Here is a 23,756-nt window from a genome sequence, read left to right on the forward strand (position 1 = left end):
CATTTTCAGTCAACGTGAAAGTGTTATGGATTAAAGATATAGAGCGGACAACCAGGAATACTCACCAGCTGCCGTGCAGAAGTATAGTGTGAGTTTGCAGATTTATCCTCAGTGGCTGCGTTTGTTTTTCAGAGCTGCGTGCAAAAACAAAATGACAAAAAATATTTCTTTCTCTACAATCTGGACTCACAAATTTGATGACAAAACATTATGAATAGAAGAACATACAGTATAGCAAATACTTGTTATTGATGTTCATGTGTTTATGGTAAATTAACCTTTTGTTATATAGACTAATATCAAAATAATCCAGACAGTAAATGAGTTTATTTGGTATTTCTGCGGCTTGCACATAAATAAATAAATAAATAAATAAATGTATTTAACCATGTATTTAAACCCCAGGTCTTCAAGAAGAGGCTTCTACTAACATAAGTGGAATAAATAATTAATTATCAAAGGGATAAAACGATATTAAATGCTTTTATTAAATGTTTTTATCCATTAAAGAAGGCCCAGAGTGGCAGATTTGTCTTTGAATATTTTGGGTTTTTAAACTAATTAATTGGATTTTAAAAATAGTTAGCTGAAACAAAATAACAGTTTCTTACATTTTTATATGTTTTTATTATGTTTCTTATCCATTAAAGAAGACCCAGAATGGCAGCTCTGTGATTAGAACCAAGATGGCCGCCTGCAAATTATGTGAACCAACGGTGGCAACAGATAAAACACGCTGATAGTCTTTTTAATTACTTTTTTTAAATATATATATATATATATCATTCAAAGTACTCACATTTCTTTATCCAGATACTTCTTTGAAGATTTTGATAACACCTTCACAACAACCACACTTGTTTGTCTGGATGTTTGTAAAGAATTTAATTTTAGGAACTCTAACGGTTAGATCCGAAATGGACGACCGTTAGCTAATCCATGCTCAGGACGAACTGACGCTAAAGTGCGCCAAAGCTAATGAAAAATAAAGTTTATTAGATTTGTTTTTTGAATCTTTTTGACGCCATTTGGCTCGAGTGTAATTAAAATAAGCTAATATTGCTTTCTTGCTTGACATTTGGTTGTAGTTGATGTTCTAGCTTGTGTGTTAGCTTATCCTTTAGGCTACACACATAACCGGAAGATGATTAAATTGGAAATTAACCCGGAAGTAGCGAATTTACTTGAGAGATTTATATTAGGGCTTTTTAAAATGCCAGTCATGCGTTAGATGTCAGTCTACCTTTGGGAAACCTTCTCTCGGGGCGGGTGTGTCGGAGTCAACGGCTGTGAATGCTGCGATGGGCGGGTCTGGAGGTCAAGCACCGCCCTACCCGGCGGGCTGCAGGCGGTCACATGCCTCCCATGTGTTCTGGCAGTTTGACTCCGCCCATCTGTTTGACTCCTGTTATGAAAGCAGAGCAGTGGGGGTGTTTGTGTTTGACAACTGGAGCCCAGAAACTGGTAAAATAATCCGCCTTATTGTTTATTTATATCGAGTTAATTTCTATTGTTTCATCACACAAAGCTATTGTCCGGTCTGCCGGTGATTTTTATCTTTATCTTGTGGTAGTAGTGCTGCAGGCTGCAGGCTCTTTGGGATACGCCACACTGACAATACATAACACGTTGATGTAAGCTAGCAGGAGTCAGGACACAAAGTTCTTCCTGCTTGCTGATGCATTTGAACAAAAATCTAACGATGTTTATTTGCATACATGCAGAAAAAAATGCAGAGAGATATGTATTTAAAGTGAAATCTATTGTTTGTCTTGAGTTTTTAAGTGTTATAGGTTGTATAAATGGCTGATATAGTTTAGTTTCATCATGAAGTACATACTTCCTGATGGAAAGCATAATTAAATCACACTAATACATCAATTTTGTCAAAAAATTTGAGGTTATTCCCTTTATGAAAACCAAAAATACCAGAAATATACTAATTCTAGCTTTTGAAATGGGAATATTCGCTATTTTTCTGATAGTTAATTAGATATCTGTGGATTTTATGGAGAAAACAAAGTAAAATTTCACTTTTTCACTATTTTCTGAGACATTATGGTTAAATACAAGAACATAAATACCATTGATTTATTTTAAATACTTTTTGGAAAACCTAAGGAATTTAATACTCGTATATACTATATTATAGTGATGGGAAGTTCGGCTCTTTTCTGAGAGCCGTCTCTTTTACCACGGCTCCCAAAGAAGAGCTCTTTTGGCTCCCGAATGGCTCTTTAATTTAGTATCGTTTATAGCCTAATATTTTAGCCCAACACAGCAAATACATATAGTTTGTGTGTTGATTAGCTCTTTTGCATTCAAAAGGACAAATAGTGGGGAGCCGGATCTCATTCGATGGGAATCGGCTCTTCTGATTCACTAGCAAGCATCGGCTCTTTTGAGCATGACACATCACTACTATATTATACTATAAATTTAGTGAAATTACATTTAATTTCTGTATTGTCAAGTCCAGTTTGTGACTTCTTTACATTTACCGATTGCTTGTTTTGCACTCAGATCCTCTACCGCTGTCAGCGATGCTTCGTGTCACCACTGCCTCCTTGTGCACCTCCTGTCAGAGGATGAAGCTGCTCCTCCTCCCTCCCTCCGCCTCCGCCTCCACCTCCACCGTGACTCCTTCTAATAAAAGACTGGAAAACCAGCGCACGGTGGACTCCCTTTATGAACTGTCGGTGGACATAAGGAAGGTTCGCAAGTTCAAGAGCTGGGTTCTGTCCGAGAGCTCTGCCTACGTGTCCGAAACTGCCGCCCTGTTGAAGGACATGGGTGCAGACGGAACGGTGATCGCCCGCATCCTGGAAACTCACCCTGAGGCCGTCCTGTGTCGGCCGGAGGACGTGGCTGCCCAGCGACACCTCTGGGAGTCTGTGTGTCCCAACAAGCGGGAGCTCATGGGCATTATTGAAAAGTTCCCGGCCTCTTTTTTCACGTTGACGCACCACGGGAACCAGCAGGCCAACATCCTCTACCTCCGGAGCCTTCACCTGAACAAGAGGATCATCAGCAAGCTCATAGCCAGCGCCCCGCAGAGCTTCAGCCGGCCTGTGGAGCGCAACCAGGAGGTCATCCACACTCTGAGGGAGACGTACCTGGACCTGGGCGGAGAAGAGGGCAACCTGCGCATCTGGCTGCAGAAGCTCCTCAGCCAGAACCCGTACATCCTGCTGCGGCCGGCCGAGGCCTGGAGGGACAGTCTGGGCTTCCTGAGGGAGCAGGGCTTCACCACGGAGGAGCTCCTCAGCCTGGTCTCCAGCCTCAGAGCCTCCATCGCGGAGCTGAAGCCCGAGGCCATGGGTCAGGCTCTGGCTTACATCGAGGGAGCTCTGGGGTGCTCCAAGGACGAACTCAAGCAAGTAGTGATCCGCTGCCCCGCCATTTTGTACTACTCCCTGCCCACGCTGGTGAGCCGCTACCAGGGGCTGATGGACATCGGCGTGAGCATGGAGCAGGTGAAGGAGTCTCCAAACGTCATGGAGCTCACCACGCAGATCGTGCTCTACCGCGTCCAGAAGCTGGCCTCCTACGGATACGACGTGCGCTCCGGAAGCCTGGACGTTATTGTGGGAACTAAGAAGGACTTTGAGATGAGCTACGGAAAGCTGCACCTCAGGCAGCAGCGCCCGCTCTTCAACCCCGTGGCGCCGCTTAAGTCTGAGGAGTGACCTGATGGAATTAGACATGCAGCAGTTTGACATTAAACGGTGGGACGAATGTCATCATCAAACAACCCAATGTTGCCTTCATCCTGGTGTTTTTATTCGAGGCAGAAAACTTGACAGGAAGTACCTTATTTTGTATGACCAAAAATATACTGATCAGCCAGAAGATTATGCCCAAGTTTGTGTATGTCCTGCTTTTGGCTGCAACCCTCGAGGCGTAGACTCCTCTAGACCTACGAAGGTGTGCTGTGGTATCTGGCGCCAAGATGTTAGCAGCAAATCCTTAAAGTCGCGAGGTGGGGCCTCCGTGGATTGGACTTTTTTAGTCCAGGACGTCCCGCAGATGCTCGATTGGATTCGGATCTGGGGAATTTGGAGGCAACGCGTCGAACTCCTCGTTGTGTTCCTCAAACATCCTGATGAGTTAGACCACTGCTGTCAGGGTATGCCACTTCCATGAAAGGGTGTACATGGTCCGTAGCAATGCTTAGGTAGGTGGTACGTGTCAAATTGACGTCCATTTGAATGGCAGGATCCAAGGTCTCCCAGCAAAGCACACTACGCACTTCAAGATTCTGCTCCACACCTTCAAGGCCATTCATAACCTCTCTCCCCCATACATATCTGACCTTCTCCACATCAACACTCCTTCCCGGACACTCAGATCTGCCTCATCTATCAGCCTCATTGTGCCTCCTGCCCGTCTGACCACCATGGGGGCCAGAGCCTTCAGCCGCTCTGCCCCCGGTCTCTGGAATTCTCTCCCACCAAGCATCAGGAACATTGACACACTCTCCACCTTCAAATCACATCTGAAAACCCACCTTTTTAAACAGGCGTACTCCCTTTAACATTCTTTTAGTGATTTAGTATTTTATTATTTTATCTGTTGTTGTTATTGTTTGTTGCTGTAGGTGTCCTTGAGTGCCATGAAAGGCGCCCCAAATAAAAATGTATTATTACGCCAATCGGAAACAACATTAAAACCACTGACAGGAGAAGTTGATAACATTTAACTTCACTTGTGACAATTCAGTGATCTGCTGGGAAACTTTTGGACCTGGCATTCATTGGTGTGGATGTTCCTTAGACATGTAGCACCCACCTAGACCAGACCAGGCACCCCCACCCCATAGCAATGACACTCCTTGATGGCAGCAGCCCTCTTCCCCTTCCTCGGACCAGTTTTAAAAGTAACCATAACACTTTTGCCTTTGTCAAAGCGGCTCAAATCCTCCCACTTGCTTCTAACATGGTCATCTTTAAGGATGTTGACTTGCTGCCTAATACGTCCCACCCGTTGACAGACGCCAGGATGACAGGTGTTATTCACGTCACCTGTCAGTGGTCCTAATGTTATGGCTGATCGGTGTGTGTTATCATGGCGTTGCATGTCAATCTTGTACCCTCCGACTAACCGAGCTGATGGTGCCGACTTGACAACTGAGAAACAAATGCAAACTGAAAAACTGATGAAATTACATTTTATCAAGTGCTTCTAAAAAACGGTTGTCTTCTCCAAGAGAAGGTTCAATCTTTAGCAATAAAAACACGTTTCCTGCGTGTGGCGCTGTTGGATCACTACAGAATAAAAAAAAAAAAGATCATAACGTACATTTGAGTGTGAGACTTTATTTCACCAGAAAATAAAACGTTTGACTGTTGAACACACCACAAAGAAAAGACTGAAAGCGTTTCAGTATTTAACCCAGGTTTTAATTAAACAAGCACATTGAGAAGGAACAAGAAGCATGTGAAGCAGTTCTCTCCAGTCGTACATTTATTGGGAATAATACAGTTTTGGGGGAGTGGTGGTGGTGGTGGTGGCGGGGCACAATGATATGAAGGCTTCCTCACCTTTTCTCAACAACCACTGACGAGGGCATGATAGTTAATGTGCCTTTACGGTGGTTTACAGGGAATAAAGTCCACTAGTACTGAGACATAGAAAAGAAACGATGGAAACACGTCTGCTGATATATACACTGGGTGGCTAAATGAGGGCGGGTGGTCGTTTTGTAAGATACAAGCTTCCTTTAAACATTTTGTAATACAATGGACGGTCTAGAAATGCTTTTATTGAAAATGTCCCATAAGAAGGATCCACCCACAATAATTTCTCATATCAAAAATATATCAATGGGTCTATGGCTACGTAAAGAGAGAGAGAAAAAAAAAACACACACATACAATATCCAAATATGTACAAGTTGTATGTGAGCTGCAATTAGCAAATTTTCATTATATATACACACGGGGACTTCAATCCCGGGAATATTAACCCAAACATGGGGAACATCAGTGTAACAGCAGCCCCTCCGGTGACGTCCGCACCGCACCGCACCGGGCCGGGCGCCGTGCAGTCCACACGATAACAGAAGAGTCCGATTACGTGACGAATGTGTTTAAATGCAAGTCCTGAAGAGGATGTGTTCATGCAACTCCGCAGTGCCTGTATCAAAATCAAGTCTTAGTGTCTGTGTTGGTTTTTTTTGGCCGTGTACAAGACACGAGTCTGCAGAGGACACCTGGAGGAGACAAAGACAAAGAGACGGATGTCACGTGACGCACTTTAACTCTAAATGACAGAAGCTACGTTTACATGGACGCTGGTGTCCAGAAGGAACTTTCAATCAGACAGAAAACATTGGTGCTTCAAAATCTATTCTTTCTGCGTGTGTTTGCATCACGTGGAGTAAACATCGTAGCTCATAGGAAACTAGTCACAACACGTCTGTAGCAGAATAGTCAACTAATTTTACTTCAAATGAACATGTTCGTCTGAACTAACCGTTTTAGTGGGCGCTCTGTCTCTGGACCTTGGAGCTTTTGCCGTTTCCAGAGTCTTCACTGTGCCGTTTGCCGCTGGTCTGGAGGGTGGAGTGTTGGTGTTCAGGCCCTAAAACAAGAAACAAACAAAAACAAACAGCACAGTTTAGAAAGCTGCCCCGAAAATACAGCTCTGCACTGCTCAACTATGAAAAGGGCATGGCAGCTATTAAAGGTGGAGTCTGATGAAACACTCCTGTCTTCAGTGCTCCATCACGCTGTTCTTCTTCACGTCAAAAGGCCAACTCTTATTTTGAAATGTTCGTCAAGTGGATGAAAACATCCAACGACATCACAGAGCGCTTGAGAAACACTTGAAAGGCGCCACGGATCAGCCCCTTAACACTTGATTTATCGCTTGAACTCAACAACACACTAACATTAGCTAGGTACTGGTTTAGCAATCTGTTTCAGAGAGGATGAGATAATCTTCTTCAAATCTCCTGCTGCTGCTCATTAACAGAGCGCACATAGAACGGACAGCTAGTGGACTGTGAGGGGATGTTCCACGAATCTGACCAAAGGTTCAATGGATTAGACTGGTTTAGTCCACCTTTAAGCAGGGTTCATTTAGGCCGGCTCGGATTAAGGATCGAGCATCTCTGAGGGACCTTTGCGGATGCTTACCTTTTTGAATCTGCTGGGAGCCTTGACTGTAGCACATCAAACTCGTACCGGGTGCATAACCTGGAACTTTGAGGAAGATTTAAGGATTAGCTTCAAATAAATGCGACGTAGAGGAGAAAATCATGCTTTAATATAAGCTGTCATTACCTTGTTGGTGTGTGCCGATGTTGGATTGTTGATCCCCCTGCATGTACATCATGACCCCACTTTGCCAGTTTCCCTGGGAGTGAACCGGCATCTGATAGGCTGAGAAAACAACAAACAGCTCTTGTTTAAAAAAGAGAACTACGGAGGAAGTTAAATCCAGCTGTTTGAGCTGTGAGAGGAGGAGGAGGAGGAGGTTCAGTTGCACGTACCAGATGGCGTTGCAGCACTGTGTGAAGCCTCGACGGGGAATCCCAACGCATCTGAGGACGCCTCACCGTTTCCATTACCGTTGCTGTTGGAGTTGGATGGAACTGTCGCCAAGAGGCCTGCAGATACAGAGAACAGTCGGTACTCTTTATCACTTTGAGGCGTCTGATGGCAAGGAAGTTTAATTCCACTTAAAAGCAAAGTTCTTATCAGACATATTCTTTCATTTTTTGGCCTTTTAGATAGATAGGACATGACGGAACGAGGTATGGGACTTTAATATGGCTGTAGAACTTTAAAAACAAAAGCTTTTACAGCTTCCCTACCGAGGCCTCTGTAACAGGAGAGCTGCTGGTAGATCTGTTTCATCCGCTCGATGTTGAGGCGGCTGGACTCCGCGTGGTTCACCATGGGCTTCGGGTAGTGCACGCCGATAATACATTTGGCCGCCTTCTGCACGACGTCCGGGGCGTTCCAGGGATCATAAATATACTTGGCTGGAAACCCCCTCAGAATGGGCAGGTAGCGCCTGAGAGGAGAGAGACACAGATGATGAGGTTAAGCTGAGGGGTAGGGGAGCCTTGGGACACAGAGTGCGCTGGTTTTATTGTTCAGTTGTGCCTTTTAAAAGTAGTCACGGAATAAGAGGCAGTAAGCCAAAGTGTTTGAAAAGGGTTTAGATGGATTGTATAAAAGATGTGGACAAGGCAATCGTGAAGTCGCCCACTTAAAGAGAGAAAAGGATGGAGCTGAGGATCCTCGCCTGTTTACATCATCTTGTTTAGTCTAAAAGGAACCCTAATTTATAAAATGAACGTCTTGTCTTATTGAGGAATACAAAAAACTCATTATTAGTCAGACGTAGGATCATTTTCTCATTGACTTCTAGACAAGCTGACATCTTTCTACCAGTGGTGTAATAGTGCCCCCTGCTGGCCATGAGAAAATAATGCACATTTAAGTCACTGGCTTCATCTTTCTGACCTGGACCCAGATACGGTGTTTCAGCAGGTGTAACCTCACCGAATGTAATCTCCATTGGGGTCTGTGCGTCGGCCAAAACCCACGGGGCAGTAGCAGTGGAAGAACTGCTGGAAGAAGGAGCTGCAGGACAGCCACATCCAGCTGCCTGCGTTCACGCTCCAGTCTGCATCCAGCAGCAGCTCCTCGAACACCTGAGCAAACAGACCAGACTCATGTTAGCTGAGGGATGGGTATCATTATTATTATTATACGAGGTTCAAAGTCCGCCACACACCTTCATGCCCTCCTCCCAGCTGATCCACAGGTCCCCTCTGGTCAGGAAACAGGCCACGGCGTGTCTGGCCAGGTGGTGGATCCAGCCCTCCTGCCTCAGCTGGGTCATGATGGCGTCGATCCAAGGGAAGCCGGTGCGGCCCTCCGCCCACTTGGCCAGCGCCTCGGGGTTGCGGTCCCAGGGGATCTGGACGCAGATGGGGTTGCTGTCCATCTTGTCGAAGCAGGGGTTGTTGGTGGCCGCCGTGTAGAAGAACTCGCGCCAGAGCAGCTGGCCGTAGAGCGAGAGGGGAGGGGAGCTGTTCTTCTTCACCTAGTCGGGCAGGAGAGAGGAGGGTGGGCGTTACTTGTGTGGGGAATTCAGAGGGCTGAGGTTTTCTTACAAGCATCTGTGTTAGTGTGACACGCAGTAGATTAAAGCTTTATGAACTGCTGACATCTGTTTGCCTACACTTCAAACACTGAATGAAGAGATGAAAATCACACAGACTTTGCTCCTCTATAATACGCTAATCTCTAATGTAAACACTTGAACGGGTTCACATACTAAACGTACCCCGACTGAAGAGCCAGACAGAGACGGAAAACAAGTCTGCCGAGGATTAAACACTGAATTATTTGTTGAAAACTTTTCTTAAAGAGAAGATAATCAAACTCCTGGAAGCGGTTTCTATCGGTAACAGTGGAAAGTAATTACCTCTATTAAACTTGCATTAAGTTTAGTCTCCATCCTGCTTTAAAGGGACGTACTCACACACTCTCCTGGCAGGAATGGAAATATAACTAATATTTACTCCTAGCTGTTTAATTTGAGCCATTCCTTTGGCTCTGACATCAGGAATACCTTTAACTTTCACGCATGCTGCCAGGAAACCTCTGATAGGTTTATGGAAAACAACACTGAAGCTAAAACATCCCACAATGCACTGCGACAGGCCCTTACTCGAGAAGAAAATCTTACGCGTGCACTAACCTTCCTGTAGAGGTCGGTGAGTTTGAAGTAGAAGAGGCGACAGGAGAGGCAGCCGAAGCGCAGGTACGGACTGAGGCCCGTCGGGCTGGCGAGCAGCGAGTTGGCGTTCATTCTGGGACGCTCGAAGTTCGCCACCCACGCCTGATGGCAACACAGACACGCTGTTAGCATCTGACGACACTTTACATATTTAAAAAGCCCGTTGAACTACAGGGCGGACTTTCTATTTCCCCCAAGTCGACTGACCTTTCTCTCCAGATGCCTCTCTAGTCGTGTGAGGGCTTCGGTCTCTCCCCCCGGCCACACAGCTGACGACAGGCCTTCTGTGTCAAAACCTGCAAACAAGAACATTTTTTTACAATCCTATCCATCTAAAGCTAAATTCTTCCAGGGTTTTATGCTCTTTCTGCGGGAACTCACCCAGCTCCTCCAGGGAGGGGACCCCGAACTTGTCGTCGTGGTCGTCAGACAGCGGCGTAGTGCATTTCCCCATGATCTCGGCCGTGATCGACTCGGCGGGAACCTCCACCGCGTCCATGCGACTGATGAGAGTCTGGAATCGCTTGTAGGTGAGGGGGGACTGACCGCCATTCAGCTCTATGATCCTGAAGAGTGGAAATAAGAACAGAAAGAGCATAGATTAACTCAAATGTTCACACCAACGGAAAGATACCGCCATTAAACATGAGCGTTTGTCGCCGCGAGGGCTGATAATAACTCACTTGTCCAGGTCGTAGAGCGTGTGGGAGATGCGAACCGTCACCTCCACTCCGGCCTCATAGGCCAACTTCTTAATAGCTGCATCTCGCTCCTTCCCAAAGGGCTCAGAGTCGTACTCATAAGACAGACGAGTGATATTCCATTCCTGGAGAGCAAGAAGAATAAACGGTTAGAGGCTCAAATGTTTAGGCGCTTTAAAGCACCGCAGCTCTGAGAGTAAATAAAAAAAAAATCACCTTGAAAAGTCTGGGAAAGACATCGGTGGGTTGGCCTCGTATCACAAACAGACGAGAGTTGAGCTTACGGAGGCTGGAGTCCAGATCCTCAAGACTCTGCAGTAAGAACCTGAAGGAAGACATAAAAAAAAAAGAAGAAGAATGAATATAAAACACCTTTATAGATAATATCCAAAAAGACGTAAGTAGTGCGTGAAGGTTTTGACTGAATGCTTCGGGGCGGAAAGACTCAAATAAAAGCAGCAGTTTGCTCTTTGAAATGTTAATTTGTGCAGCGAAATCTAATGAGACCACCCACCCAGTCGGACAAACACACACACACAGCACGGAGCTACAAAATAAAAAGACTTCAGTGACCTAAATAAAACCGACGATCTCCTCCTGACAGAAGTGGATTCAGACGAATGTTTGCTCCCCCCCTCCTCCTCCATGCAGGTTGGTTTACTCAGATTAAACTTCTGCGATTCTCCCTCTTGCGATGACGTCAAAGAAAAAGACGTCAGGTGAGTAATGAGGTTTTCTAGCGTTGCGTTTCAACAACAGGGGCACGTCGGTGACGGCACAAAGAATAAAAAAAAAGGGAGCGTGCATTCAGCATGCATGAAAATGAGAATGCGTAATTTCCACACAGGCAAGAAAAGCGATTAGAAAAGAGTTTTGTTTTTGGATCCACGAGCCTGCGTGAATCAGTGTTTCGCACAATGCCCCAATGCGCGAAGTGAAAAGGGCAGGGGCTGTGTTTTAACAAACGTCCCGAGAGGGATGGAAACGCGTCTGGCAACAAAGCCAAAGGCCAGGGAATGTGAAAAAAGAGCGGGCCGGGTGAGTCAGCACAAAACGACGTCTCACCGTCCGAGCTAATGTCGGAGAGCCGGAGGAGGCAGGAGGACAAACGGCCACCGCTTCGGGCGCCCCGTTGAAGGAGCCCGCTTCTGGTAAATGTGTCGCTGTTAGATAACGACGCCACGGGGATCAGAGATCAGAGGTGTACATGTACGAGATAAACTGTGTGGCGAGGATAGAAGGTATTTTATGGACTAATCTGGGTGGGAATCACCAGAGGATCTGAGTGGACGGTTTGTCAGAGGCAAAGAGGGAGGATTTTATTTGCCGAGACAGGTGGACGTCATGCTAGGACATACCTACGCCACAGACCTGATGCAGAAGCATAAATCCAGCGATATATTGTGATTTATTACCTTTCTCTAATTGCACATTACGCCCCCCGAAGAAAAACGTTCTCTGCCGCATGCTGAACCTCTTTTGACGCCATCTATCGCGCCGAAAATCCAGCTAATTAGTTGATCAATCAAGAAACTAAATGGCGGATTATTTGTCAACTTGAAGCCTGTAAAATATCTTCTGACATAAGGTGCCTAACAACGTCCAGCTCTGATGCCTGAAATCGGTTATAAAGTGGATTAAATGATGAATTTAACCTCAGCTGTGCACGAGGAATTAAGTTACCCAGCTTAGGCGATGGATAATCACACTTGAATCTGCTCTTTGCAACCGCCGGTGTCTCCTCATCCTTGCTTTTATAAAAGACAAGCCTCAGCTAATCCTAAAGGCTGAATCACGCACACACAGTGAGTCAGCTAACCGCCGTCCACGTCAGGTTAACCGCCTCTCTGCGTGACGTCGGTGAATGTAAACACAAACGGAGCAAACACAACACTTTCCTGCTTTTTACAACAATTTAACAATCGTGTTTCAGCGATTATATAATTCTCCTCCCGCCCCCCGAAAATAAGAGGTGTAAACATCCAAACACACCCCCACAGGTACACACACACACACAGAGCGGCAGTAATACGGTGCTTCCCGTGCTGTTGCCATAGGTACCACAAACTCGTAGGTGGACGCTTCCTGTGTCGTCCAGTTTTTTTATGTTTTACTGATATGAAAGTCAAATATTTTGAGTTTACGAATTATATCCCGACACTCAAGCAGACACCTGTGCAAAATGAATCGTCTCATGAATGAAACAAAAAAATGACAGTTTCTTTAAAAGAAGCTGGGTGTTGGTTGTTCATTTTTTAGGTCACGGCTCTTGAGGGCACGCCCACGGTCACGTGTGCTCTCCGTGTGGGCTCAGTGTGAACTAAACTGGGTGGAAAAATACACAATACATAGCTTTGAGGTTAGTCACAGAGCTCAACGTCACTACTGATCTCATCCTGAGGGACGTGAGGGTAAGACAGGTTGAGGACAGTTTAATCGCACCGAACCAAATCCAAAATAATGTCCCCAAAAGAAAAAATATATATATTTTTGAGTTCTTTCACCTTTGTTTTAACATGTTGTTATACTCTGTTGTAACATTTAACAAGTCAGAATACTTTATACCGTCATTTAAAACAGGTTAGAGTGTGGAGATGTGAAGCAATGTTAGATGATTAATAGATAAATTGATTTAAAGACGATTAATTGGCGACCGTTTTTGACGATTCATTCATTTTTCAGGCAGAAATATGATTAAATATTGATGTTTCAAAATTAGGCAATGCATTTAATATTTGACAGCAGCAACAACAGTGTTTTGTTGCTCGGGAGCTAAACAGTAGAGCTATTTCCTGTTTTAAAAATATAGGAAATGACTAAGTGGATGTTATTTTTTTAAATACATTAGCAGGGAACACCCTTCTCCACTCTCACCCCGCCATATACATTCACATCTGGAAGCCGTTTACTACAACCGCAGCTTTACTTGATGGGATTTGCCTTCTTGCTTTCACTTGTCCTGCTAGGATAATCTATCCCGCCTGAGTCTGGGTCGCTCAAAGCCAGACTCCACGAGAAAAGACCGCGATACGAAGGGAGTCCAGACAAAACCGCCCGGCCTGCATTGCATATTTTTCCCCCCCCTAACTACAATCCTCTGATACTCCCACCCACGCGTCTCCTCCTCCTCCTCTGTCTCATAAACAACTGCTTTATGGCGGAAAAAACAACAACTCCACCGTCGTCGTGAAGTTTAAGTAAACGGCTTTTTCGTAATCGCAGGCCACCCGCCAGCTTTTCTAAACTTAACGTGTGGTGGTGTGACGACGGATATCAGATGGATCGTTGAGGTCCCTCGCAGTAGCATGAGAGCAGAAGTAGGTCACCAAAAAAAAAAAATAAAAAAGAAAGACGAGAGGGAAGCAGGGCTTACTACTACTAGCTTCTAGCACACTGACCTACTTGTGGTGTGCAAGGCGTTGTCCGTAGTGTGTGTACGTGTTTAATACAGAAGCTGCAGACTACTTTTTATAGCACAAGTCTAGTATTTAGCATATTTTGTGTTTTGCCAAGTCTTAAAGCTAAATACACTTCCATGCTCACGGTGCAGTAACATTACTCGTGTTAGATTAATAAAAAAAGGGGCAATGTGTCCTCCTGTGTTAATCCAAACCAGAAACTAGAAAAAAATACATAAGCAACAGCCGCTAAATCATGATATATATCGTATTTAACCATCTAGCTACAGATTTAATCCACTGAATGTGTATTTTTTTCTATGCAATGTGCACAAACGCCTGATATGTGCATGAAAAACAAAAATGAAATACAGGGGGGGGGATGAATCAGGGGCGTACCGAGTGGTCTGCGTCAGCCCGGCTGCGGTTACATAACTTGGGAAGCATAACATGGATGCTCATAACAAGCGCGCCTTTTTCTGCTGCAGCCGCTGCCCTGCTCTCCCAGAGACGTCACGGTGCCGTAAACTGAACCAGCGGGAAAAAAGGGAAACAAAAACATCCAGCGTCCGTCCACCCACTGTGCACGGAAAACCTCAGGGGCTCTTTCATTTTAAATCTGCAGAGTTCTCTAGCTGGAAGGGACAAATTCAGTGAATGAATGTCTGGGTCACAGACCACCGAGCTGGGTGAAAAAAAAAAAGGGATGCCATGCTGTTTGTTTTGAAAGGGAAAGCCTTCCACGTAACACTTGACGGCTTAAACTGTTGGAGAGAAGCAGGATAAAAAGCTCGTCCACTAACCTCAACGGACCTCGCACTTATCTCGCTCACATGAGCTTGTAAAGCCCCCCTCGTGCTTATTTGTGTTACCGAGCAGCCGTGTGAAGAGTTAAGGGAAATGTCAGTTACATAAAAAAAAACGTGGGGTCTAATTAAGCCAAAATTAAACGCATCCAAACTTTTGTTCAGACTAATAACTGACTGACAATCTGGAGCAGAGAGTGTGAAGCGATTAAAACAAAGCTGGTTAATTCGACGTCTGCCAGGTTTCTAATCTCCACAGAAGAACCGATCCGCAGTCGAGTAACACCAAACTGTAACGAGCACGAGGATATATGAAAGCCGTTTTATAATCATCAGTTAAAACAGTATACTATCAGAATGTAGACTGAAGCTTGGCAGGAAGGCGAGGATCAACCCTCCATGTCCTACTTGTGTGTTGCCTGATTTAAATAATGTTTCTTCTGTTGTTGTTGTTACAGGGAGGAAGATTACAGTTTAATGTACAACTGCACCAACAGATGCAAATTACGTGGTACTGACAATATCGTCACTATGTTTGATATATGATATAATATAGGTTTTGTTAATGGTACCCGAACGGCCTCTTTTTATTTGTTTTACAGTTTTACAGTCTGTCAGACAACGTGTCGCCTGCTTAGAACAAACACCGCAAGAGAAAACTTGCCTTGACAATGACGTGCTTAAAAAAAAAAAAAAAAAAAACGGTCAACCTGTCATTTATCACTGAGTGGGAATTTGGCCACTAAAAAAAAAACAACAGTGTTAATCCTCCATTTGACGAAAACTCAAAATCCACTGAAGTTAAATTTGACATTCTCCAACACCCACTGCACATATCTCACCTGCAGAAGTCTAAATTTCTCCTGCATCTAACAACTGTTAAGAAGTGTTTCTTTAGCAAGCTAAACATGGCAACAGTCCAACAGTCCCAAAGACATTCTTGTGATCATGGAAGACCAAAATAAAGTAGATAAGCCTCCGTTTTATATAAGGAATGAGCAAAAATGTACATTTGGGTTTCAAATGTGTGGAAAATTCAACAGATTTGCAAAAAAATGACACACAATGTTTGGATTTTTTTGATTGGAAGGCTGATAAAGAGCTGATTCCCAAACATTTCTTTGCAGAAGTGAATAACGTAATGGCAAAACAGCTAATCCGCAAATAAACAGCAAGTGCAAGACAAAAACAAATGAAAAAAGTCATTTTTTTTGCTCAAGAATTTGCAAATTATCAAGAAATTTCTGCAGCTTTGGAATGGAAGCTGTACATCTGCAAACAGTATTAAAACAGATGGAAGTTAGTTTGTAATCACAGGATCTGAAATGTTAAAAACAAGTGCAAAACAGCTGATGAGCTGCAAATAACTGTGTCACTGCACTTTGCATGCGTTTGACGTGCATGTGGTCTACCAAGCATATCCTAACATGTAGCAGTGCTGTTACGTGTTTAATGCTCCATTTATGGGTTAAATGATGTTGTTTATTTATTTTTTGATTACCTCCACCTGTTGATCCCGACGTTGGAAGATCCAGCGAACCAGGGGTCGAGGATGTACACGCAGCGGACTGTATCCGCTCCCAGCAGAGATTCCTTGAGCGACGGGTTGTCGTGGAGCCGCAAGCCCTTCCTGAACCAGTGGATCGTATTAATGACCATTACTCAACTGGACGAGTCGTTATTAATCCTTTTTGAATGATGATCAGCAGTCTCTTCGAGCTCTCTCCACTTTTATCCCGAATGTTTTTTGTTTTTTTTGGTTGTTTTAAATATATATATGTCCAAGAGAAAAAAACAAGGCCACTGGAGATCCAAATATACGGAGAAAAAGTCTTTAAATGATGTCAATACAACGCTCCAACTTCTGTTAACCTTGCTCTAAAAGAACTTTTTCCATAATGTCGAAAAATTTAGAAACCGTTGGCTGCTGAACCATTTGTGCACGAGACAGCGCGCGCTCCCCGGAAATGTGAAAAGCAAACCGGCGGGCGTTAGGACCCGGATGACCGTTGATCAGCAGCAGCAGCAGCAGCAGCAGCTTGTTGTATAACTTGTTTTTCTGAATGATGAAAAATAAACGTAAAATTGACAAAATCCGTTAGTTGGACCTGCTCTATACTGATATTGTGTAAGTAAAACGGAGTAATTAACCGACTTGTAATCTTAGGCGACCACAATACGTCGTGGCGACACCGGCGGCTGCTGGACACCGGGAAATCTGGTTATGTAAATACAAAAAAAAATCTTAACTGCGATATTGTCAACTTCGTCGACCTGGCGAGACCCGAATAAGTACTTAGCTGTCACAAACGCTTGTTGGGTTCGCATGAGTCGTATCCTTCGCTGCGGAGCTGATGTTTTGAGTGCCAATATGAGAAAAAAATGTTCTCCCGTCAGCGTCCACGAATAGCTGCTCGACCTCCTCACCGCACTATGGGCTTGACTCCGCCGACTGGTAGACGTACGCAGCTCCGAGCGCTCTGATTGGTCCAAATCAGCTACGTGCGTTTGTCGGCGTGGTCACGTTTTTGCAGCGTGCTCCCTCTTGCCCTCAAGAGGCGAAGCGGCCGGCATGTTACACTGTACTTTTACATGTGGGTATCTTACCAAATAGTGACCCCTGTATGGAAGCCCGAGCGGGTCAGTTTGTTAATTTTAAAAAGCGCTACAAATAATTAAACCATGAAGTAATTTACTACAAGTTATGTTAATTATATATAAATTAACTAATAAATAAATAAATAAACACATCAAATTTAGTAATGCAGACTTTAAATATAGTAACTATATAAATCAATGTAAAATATTAACTTTTAACTGTATATTTATATAATAAAAACATATATATTTGGTGCCGGAACTGGCTGCCACCTGCTTGTTTACGACAAAAGGACCCGGATGAGCACATGAAGGCAGGCATGAGAGGAAGGCGCTCAGGCGTCACCGGTGTGCGTGGTGTGTGTCATTGCGTGGGCTAAAGTCTGTAGTAGTACTGCATCCCACACACACACTTGATATTAATCTAGCATCTTCTGATTTAGTTTAATGTTTTGCTCTCGAAGTTATCCCACCGATTTAAACGCATTAGATTTTAATTTCCACGCTGTTTAAATCTATTATATTCAATGTGGGATGAATCATTGATATATATTCGCTACAACGCTTTTTAATTTGATTATTATGATCTTATGTCTTTTCATAAGCGCTGGCTTTTACTTGAATTATGCCCATAATAATAAACCTGCACCTACACGTATGGTTGTAATAGGTAACTTGTAGTAGTATGTAACATCGCATTTTCTGTACATCTGATGTTATTTAAGATCACAAAAAAAAAAAAAAAAAAAAAAGAAATGCGTCACAATGCTCTTATATAAAATGGATTGTAATTATGCAAGATGTAAAAATGCAGCTTTGGCCATTTGGTGTAGTTACCGTGCTTTGGCCACCTGGGGGCAGCATAACATCATGCCAACAGCCCCTTACTTGAGCTTGAAGTTGTCACAGGATGCTGCAACTTTTCACTTTAAAATGTGTGATGTAATATTCCTATGAAATCATATATGCATAAATGACGACTATCATTATTATAGATATTATTATTGTTATATAAAGAGAGTCAGAGTTTGGAAATGCTGAATGTATGTTTTGATTTCATTTCTTACATTTTTATTGATCAAATTTAAGACTTTTAAGAACAATACACAGTGAGTATTCAGTATTAAAACAATTTAAATAAATTATTGTATACTATATAGCCATAATACAGTATAAAACTACATAATAATCACACAAAAGAAAATCTGGAGACACACGACTGCAAAAAATCACCAAACAACAAACGTGACTGCATGACTAAGGAAACATGTTTACACTCATGCTGCTGGCAAAACACTAACAATCCCTCATCTTGCCAGGGAAATGATCATGATAAATTTTTCTGTTACCAGGCAACCGAGGCTTAATAAGTGAGGACCAGCTCTGGAGCAGCACAGTGGTGTGCGTGTAGAGGCGCCGCCGACAGCTGCCCACCTCCACCGCTCTCACCTGAGTTAGTCAGCAAGATGTGCTGCATTGCATCAAGAGCTCGTGGCAGACTGCTGGAGAGGAACCCGGTTTACGTCAAAGGCTGCAGAGGATGAGGTGCGTGCTAATGGTGGCATCTGTTTACATGGGAAACCAAAACAAGTCTTTACATAAGCTGGAGGGTGCTCCATGCAAAATGTTCTCACCGCATGTTTTCCTTTCATCACTGAGCATCTTTTGCTGATCTGTTATAATCCCGTCCAATTCAGGGAGGCTCAGTGTGTCTCCATGGAAAAAATCTCTCCTCTAAAACATCATTTGTCAGCCTGATAATGACAGTAAGATAGATCCACGATTTGTTTTGCACTTTCCCCTGTCAGTCACTTTCTGCAAGAGTGGGCGTCATGTCATGTTTTTTTTTCCCTTCTTCTTTCTTTTCCCAGAAATCTAGTGTAGTAAGTTTCTCTCTTCACTGGTGATGCAGAGTCATGCTAAGAAAATATGAAAGGGCCCCTGGCATCGCAGGCGGCGTGGACAGATGGTCGGTCCAGCTCAGACGTACAAGGAGAAGCCCCAGCAGAATGGATGAATCATCATTTCACCAACTGTTCCTCTCAGCGTGCACTCAGGATCCAGCTCGCTCACTTTTTTATTTCTTGTGCTCCTGACAAGAAATTATGAAATTATGGAGGATAAATTGTTCAGCAGCATCAATGTGAAGTGGTGGTAAACCTTGAGGCAGGGATGCAGAGATGAAGTGGCGCTGATCTCAAAAAGCTTGGAGCACAATAAAGACATATTAATTAAAATAAGCCCTTAAAGATGGTGGTGCTTTAATTAGAAAGACCTTACTTGAAATTATGACTAGCTGCCACTGAAGTTGTTGACAGCAGGGGTCAGGGTTGAATTTCATCCAGTTTGGTTTATTTTTTTACTATTATTTCATTATATTTCATTATATTTAGCAATGCAGCAGTAAATAGAATAAGAAAAAAATAAATGCAGCATGGCCTACAGTTAACTAGAATGATTCATAGTGCCAAAAAAAGCTATGTTTATTCTGCATCAGTGCCCCATTTCTGCCATTCACCCTCCCTGCTGTGGGATCTGAGTTTCCTGTGGTAAAATAAAAAATAAAAAAATCCTCTTTGAGTGTCTCTATCTTGGACGTGTTGTATGTTTTTTAACATTTTCCTCATCCCAGTGATCTCCCCTCTCATCGTGACACATGACACAGCAAATAACAGACCTGTTGGCACAGCAGCCTATTGCGTGTCTCCCGTTGTACGCTTATGTTTCACCAGCACCGGGCAGGCAGGCCGTGCCGAACAGCAGCAGCAGCAGCAGAAGCAGGTATCTCGCCCGCGTCAGTCAGCGCTGACGGATGCGCGGATTGGCTTTGCCTCGGCCCGGCGGGGTGTCCAGGCTCCTCCTCTCAATCACAGTCCTGCCTGTGCTGCGCTTGTTGCAGTGTTGCGCGGACGGTTTGTGCGCTCTCAGGTTAGGAAGTTGTGGACAGGAGGAGATCGAAGACATCCAGGCACTTAAGAGAAGCAGAAAAGTAACACACAGACTTCTTTCGTCTTGTTTGATCTGGGGAATACCTGCGTTTGAACCATCGGAGGACGGCGCAGAAACGAGTTTGTGGCGTTTAATTGAGAGACCAAGCATACCCAACAGTATGCGGTGCAGTTATGGCAGGCAATGGTAAGACAGTCGTGAGGACGCTGGAGGATTTAACGCTTGATTCTGGTTATGGTGGAGCCGCGGACTCGGTCAGGTCGTCCAGCGTGTCGCTGTGCTGCTCCGACACGCATCAGTCCTTCTCGCATGGGGGTAACTGCTGGCATCTGACGGAATCCATGCACAGCAGACAGAACAGTTTGGACACAGTCAACACCGTCCTGGCGGAGGACACGGAGATACTGGAGTGCTCGGGCCAGTGCGCCAAGCTGCCCGAGCTGGAGGACGTGCCATGGAGCCTCGGCGAGGTGGAGGGCGCACTGAGGAAAGACGAGGAGCTGATGGTGGGCAATCCTCCCCCGGAGGTCCTGGCGCGACTCTCGGCTCTCGTCAGCCGCGCGCTGGTGAGGATCGCCAGGGAGGCGCAGCGGCTCAGCCTGCGCTACGCCAAGTGCACCAAGCATGAGGTCCAGAGCGCCATCAAGGTGGTGCTCTCGTGGACCATCTCCGTGAACTGCATCACGGCGTCTCTGAGCGCCCTGTCCCTCTACAACATGAGCACCGGGGACAAGTTCAGCCGAGGCAAGTCCGCGCGCTGCGGGCTTGTCTTCTCCGTGGGGAAGTTCTTCAGGTGGATGGTGGATAGCCGGGTGGCCCTCAGGATCCACGAACACGCTGCCATATATCTCGCCGCCTGCATGGAGAGTCTGTTCAGAGAGGTGTTCAGCCGCGTCCTGCGCAGCGCGCTGGTGGAGAGGGACAACGGGATCCCCAAGTTTACGCTGGAGTCACTGGAGCAAGCCATCAGCAACGACTCGGAGATCTGGGGTCTGCTGCAGCCCTACCAGCACCTCATATGTGGCAAGAATTCAAGTGGTAAGAGAACAAGAAGCCAAATCTTGCAATGCTGTGGTTGTTTATTGAAATGTGGTGCAAAGAAATGAGGCTCTGTCACCTTGGTGGCAGATTTAGTTAAAAATCCTGTTTCCCCTTGCAACATCTTATTTCCAGTGGGTCTCCACGTGCTTCAAGAAATGTCTAGAAACAAGTGGCTATGTCTTTAAACAAAGCAGAGTGGTGACTCAACTGGGAGATATGAGGCTTGATGAGAAAACAGAATCTGCTCCTCAGGACCCTTCATCTCAAGCCCTGCTCATATAACACTTAAACATTATATCTGACTGAACAGATATATATATATTTATATTTTTTTTACAGTGCAGGGTGGTAATCTGCTTCGTGTCACTTGTGCAGAAAAGTAAAGGCTGCAAACTGTATTATTATTCTGGGGAATAACCGCCGTTTGGTGTAACTCCTCTCTCAAACAAAGGGACTTGACAGTTCCTTGAATATTTATTACCCTCAGCCCAGACCTCAAGGCCTACCCCTGAAACAGGAACTGCCTATCTTGGTTATCAAAGCCCCCCGGAGCTAAAGCAGCCAGAATAGGTATTTATGGTGGAAAAGGGATCAAACAGGCTCCAACTTCTCCTTCTTTTGAAGCCATTGTGTTCCCAGAGTGTCATCAGAGCCACGGGCGTTAATGAGTGTTTTTGACAGGAATTTTTTATTTTTTTTTTGGTGCAGATTTTGTGTTTACGCTGGCCTCGCTGATAATGCTACTGTCTCTCTCCAGAAGGTGTAAGCTGTCAGTGTGGGCTGGCCCTCTTATCCAAAGCCCTGAACGAGTTGGCAGGAACTATAAAGCAGAAGGGACTTGAAACGCTATTCTCTAACCGAGAGCCAAGCCGGGGCCATTACAATATTGACCGAGAAAATCATATTGCGGTCGTGTCGCTAGCTGTTGTCGCGAGATGGACGCGAAAAGACGTTGGAGGTGTTGTGCGTGATTCCTCCATGGTAGCACCAGAAGAAATTGATCTGAAATCGCTCTTGTGGGTTCCTCTGGGATGCTGTGTGAGCTGAGACTCAATGTCATTGTCATGGATGTGCAGGTTTTTTTTTTGTTTTTCCAAGCAGTTATTCTCCTTAATCCACATCATCAGTCTTTATCACGTGGAATCAATACAGTAAAACCACAAACACATCAAAATGTAAAGCAGGCTTTTAGAGCGGAAACAACATCTATATTTTTTGATTTACTGATGACAAACACTCGGACCAAGCGGTTAAATTGAGAATATAGCGGGTTAACAAATCGATGTTGAGGAAATATGAAAGGTTGCAGCCTTAAAAGTTACAGGAGGAGCTCATCTTTATGATCAATAACACAGATTCACACCTGTGGCGTTATGTAACAGCACAAAGATGATTTTCCAGAGCACAAGTTGAGGCATGTCTGGTGTTTTTTGGAACAATTCCACAACAAATTCCATACGCAGCGACATAAAACTATTCCTAATATTAGAACAGTTTCTGATTCATCGTCCGTCTATCAGCTAACAGGGTTGGAGCTATGTCTAGTGAATACTCCCCTCTTTATTTTGCACCGATATCTGACTTAGTATCTGGATTTGTAGCAGCAAAGCAAGTACTTCTCATAGCCATGCATGCATCCCCCTCCACTCCATCTCCTCCTCCTCCTCCTCCTCCTCCTCCTCTGTGGAACGCATCATTTCCTGATGGTGCAGAGGAGGCTACAATTTGCACTCTCTCAAACCAGCATGATGTCACTCTGTGACAGTTAGGAAGGCAAAAAATAAAAAGGAAAAAAAAAGCACCCAAGCATTTCCCTGACCCACCATTTCTATTTTTATGACCACACGCACACAAGGAATTCATTTTCAAATTGAATTGTCAGACCTGCAGGCAAATGATTAACCATCCCTTTATCAGATTTTAATCTAAAAATTCAATCTATCTCGAGGGTCTGTTTAAAAAAGTATATATATATATATATAAAAAAAAGAACTTCTTCTTTGCGATTTTGGTGCCAGGAATGATACCGTGCTTAGTTAAAGGTGGGAGAGAGCAGGGCAGCCCTTCTGTCGAAAGATTTCTCCTGAGGAACAGAAGCTTTTGCGGCACGTTCTGACTAAATCCACGTTGCTCTGCACTCCCACTGACCATACGCGACAGCCTCGCTGCTCTGACTAATGAGCAGAGCAACGGCTGTAGCTTTTTCTTTGACGCCTTTGTTTCCAGAGGTTCATGCAGCTGTCACACCTGAGCATTCAGAGTGGTTTCAGGGATTTCTAACATTTCTAAAACACAGCGCGCATGTGTGTGTGTGTGTGTGAGTGGAAAAAGGTCGGCGCTGCTTGCATGTGCAGTTTGAGTTGCTTACTCATATTTGCACCGACGCTAATTCTGAAACGAGTCACTCCTATAATATCGGTAACCGTTAAGGGTGGAGGAAAAGGAAAGCAGCTACTGACATGACAGATTTGTCTGATGGTTTCCTGCTCTGCGGCCTT

At 44.6% G+C, this 23,756-nt stretch overlaps 3 protein-coding genes across 4 annotated transcripts in view; 2 read left to right on the top strand and 1 right to left on the bottom strand.

Annotated features, from left to right (window-relative positions):
• The first annotated feature begins 1,422 nt into the window (after window positions 1-1,422).
• Window positions 1,423-5,209, top strand: LOC311508637 (transcription termination factor 2, mitochondrial-like). Its single transcript, XM_084573497.1, has 2 exons — window positions 1,423-1,464; window positions 2,524-5,209. Exon 2 carries the CDS (start codon window positions 2,544-2,546, stop codon window positions 3,687-3,689), a length of 1,146 nt encoding a protein of 381 aa, XP_084429623.1. The 5' UTR covers window positions 1,423-1,464; window positions 2,524-2,543; the 3' UTR covers window positions 3,690-5,209.
• A 93-nt stretch (window positions 5,210-5,302) lies between these two features.
• cry1a (cryptochrome circadian regulator 1a) lies at window positions 5,303-17,242 on the bottom strand. Of its 2 annotated transcripts, XM_084573496.1 has the most exons (15): window positions 16,826-17,242; window positions 16,172-16,729; window positions 10,683-10,791; window positions 10,449-10,591; window positions 10,147-10,331; window positions 9,973-10,061; window positions 9,727-9,867; window positions 8,755-9,066; window positions 8,520-8,671; window positions 7,823-8,025; window positions 7,499-7,615; window positions 7,290-7,388; window positions 7,143-7,208; window positions 6,478-6,585; window positions 5,303-6,214 (listed from the first exon to the last, which is right to left on the bottom strand). In XM_084573496.1, the coding sequence occupies exons 2-14, from the start codon at window positions 16,327-16,329 to the stop codon at window positions 6,482-6,484; spliced, it is 1,878 nt and encodes a 625-aa protein (XP_084429622.1). In that variant the 5' UTR covers window positions 16,330-16,729; window positions 16,826-17,242; the 3' UTR covers window positions 5,303-6,214; window positions 6,478-6,481. The 2 variants fall into 2 exon arrangements, with proteins under 2 accessions (XP_084429622.1, XP_084429621.1); XM_084573495.1 differs by having other exon boundaries at window positions 16,172-17,242.
• Window positions 17,243-20,069: 2,827 nt separating this feature from the next.
• The window catches only part of btbd11a (BTB (POZ) domain containing 11a), a 184,579-nt gene continuing 180,892 nt past the window's right edge, over window positions 20,070-23,756 (top strand). Inside the window, exon 1 of the mRNA XM_084573819.1 lies at window positions 20,070-21,255. Within this exon, the coding sequence (XP_084429945.1) occupies window positions 20,391-21,255 (865 nt within the window). The 5' untranslated portion in view covers window positions 20,070-20,390. The remainder of the gene's footprint in view (window positions 21,256-23,756) is intronic.

The sequence above is a fragment of the Chelon labrosus genome (assembly GCF_963514085.1).
Source record: "Chelon labrosus genome assembly, chromosome: 23".
Classification (NCBI taxonomy): Eukaryota; Metazoa; Chordata; class Actinopteri; order Mugiliformes; family Mugilidae; genus Chelon; species Chelon labrosus.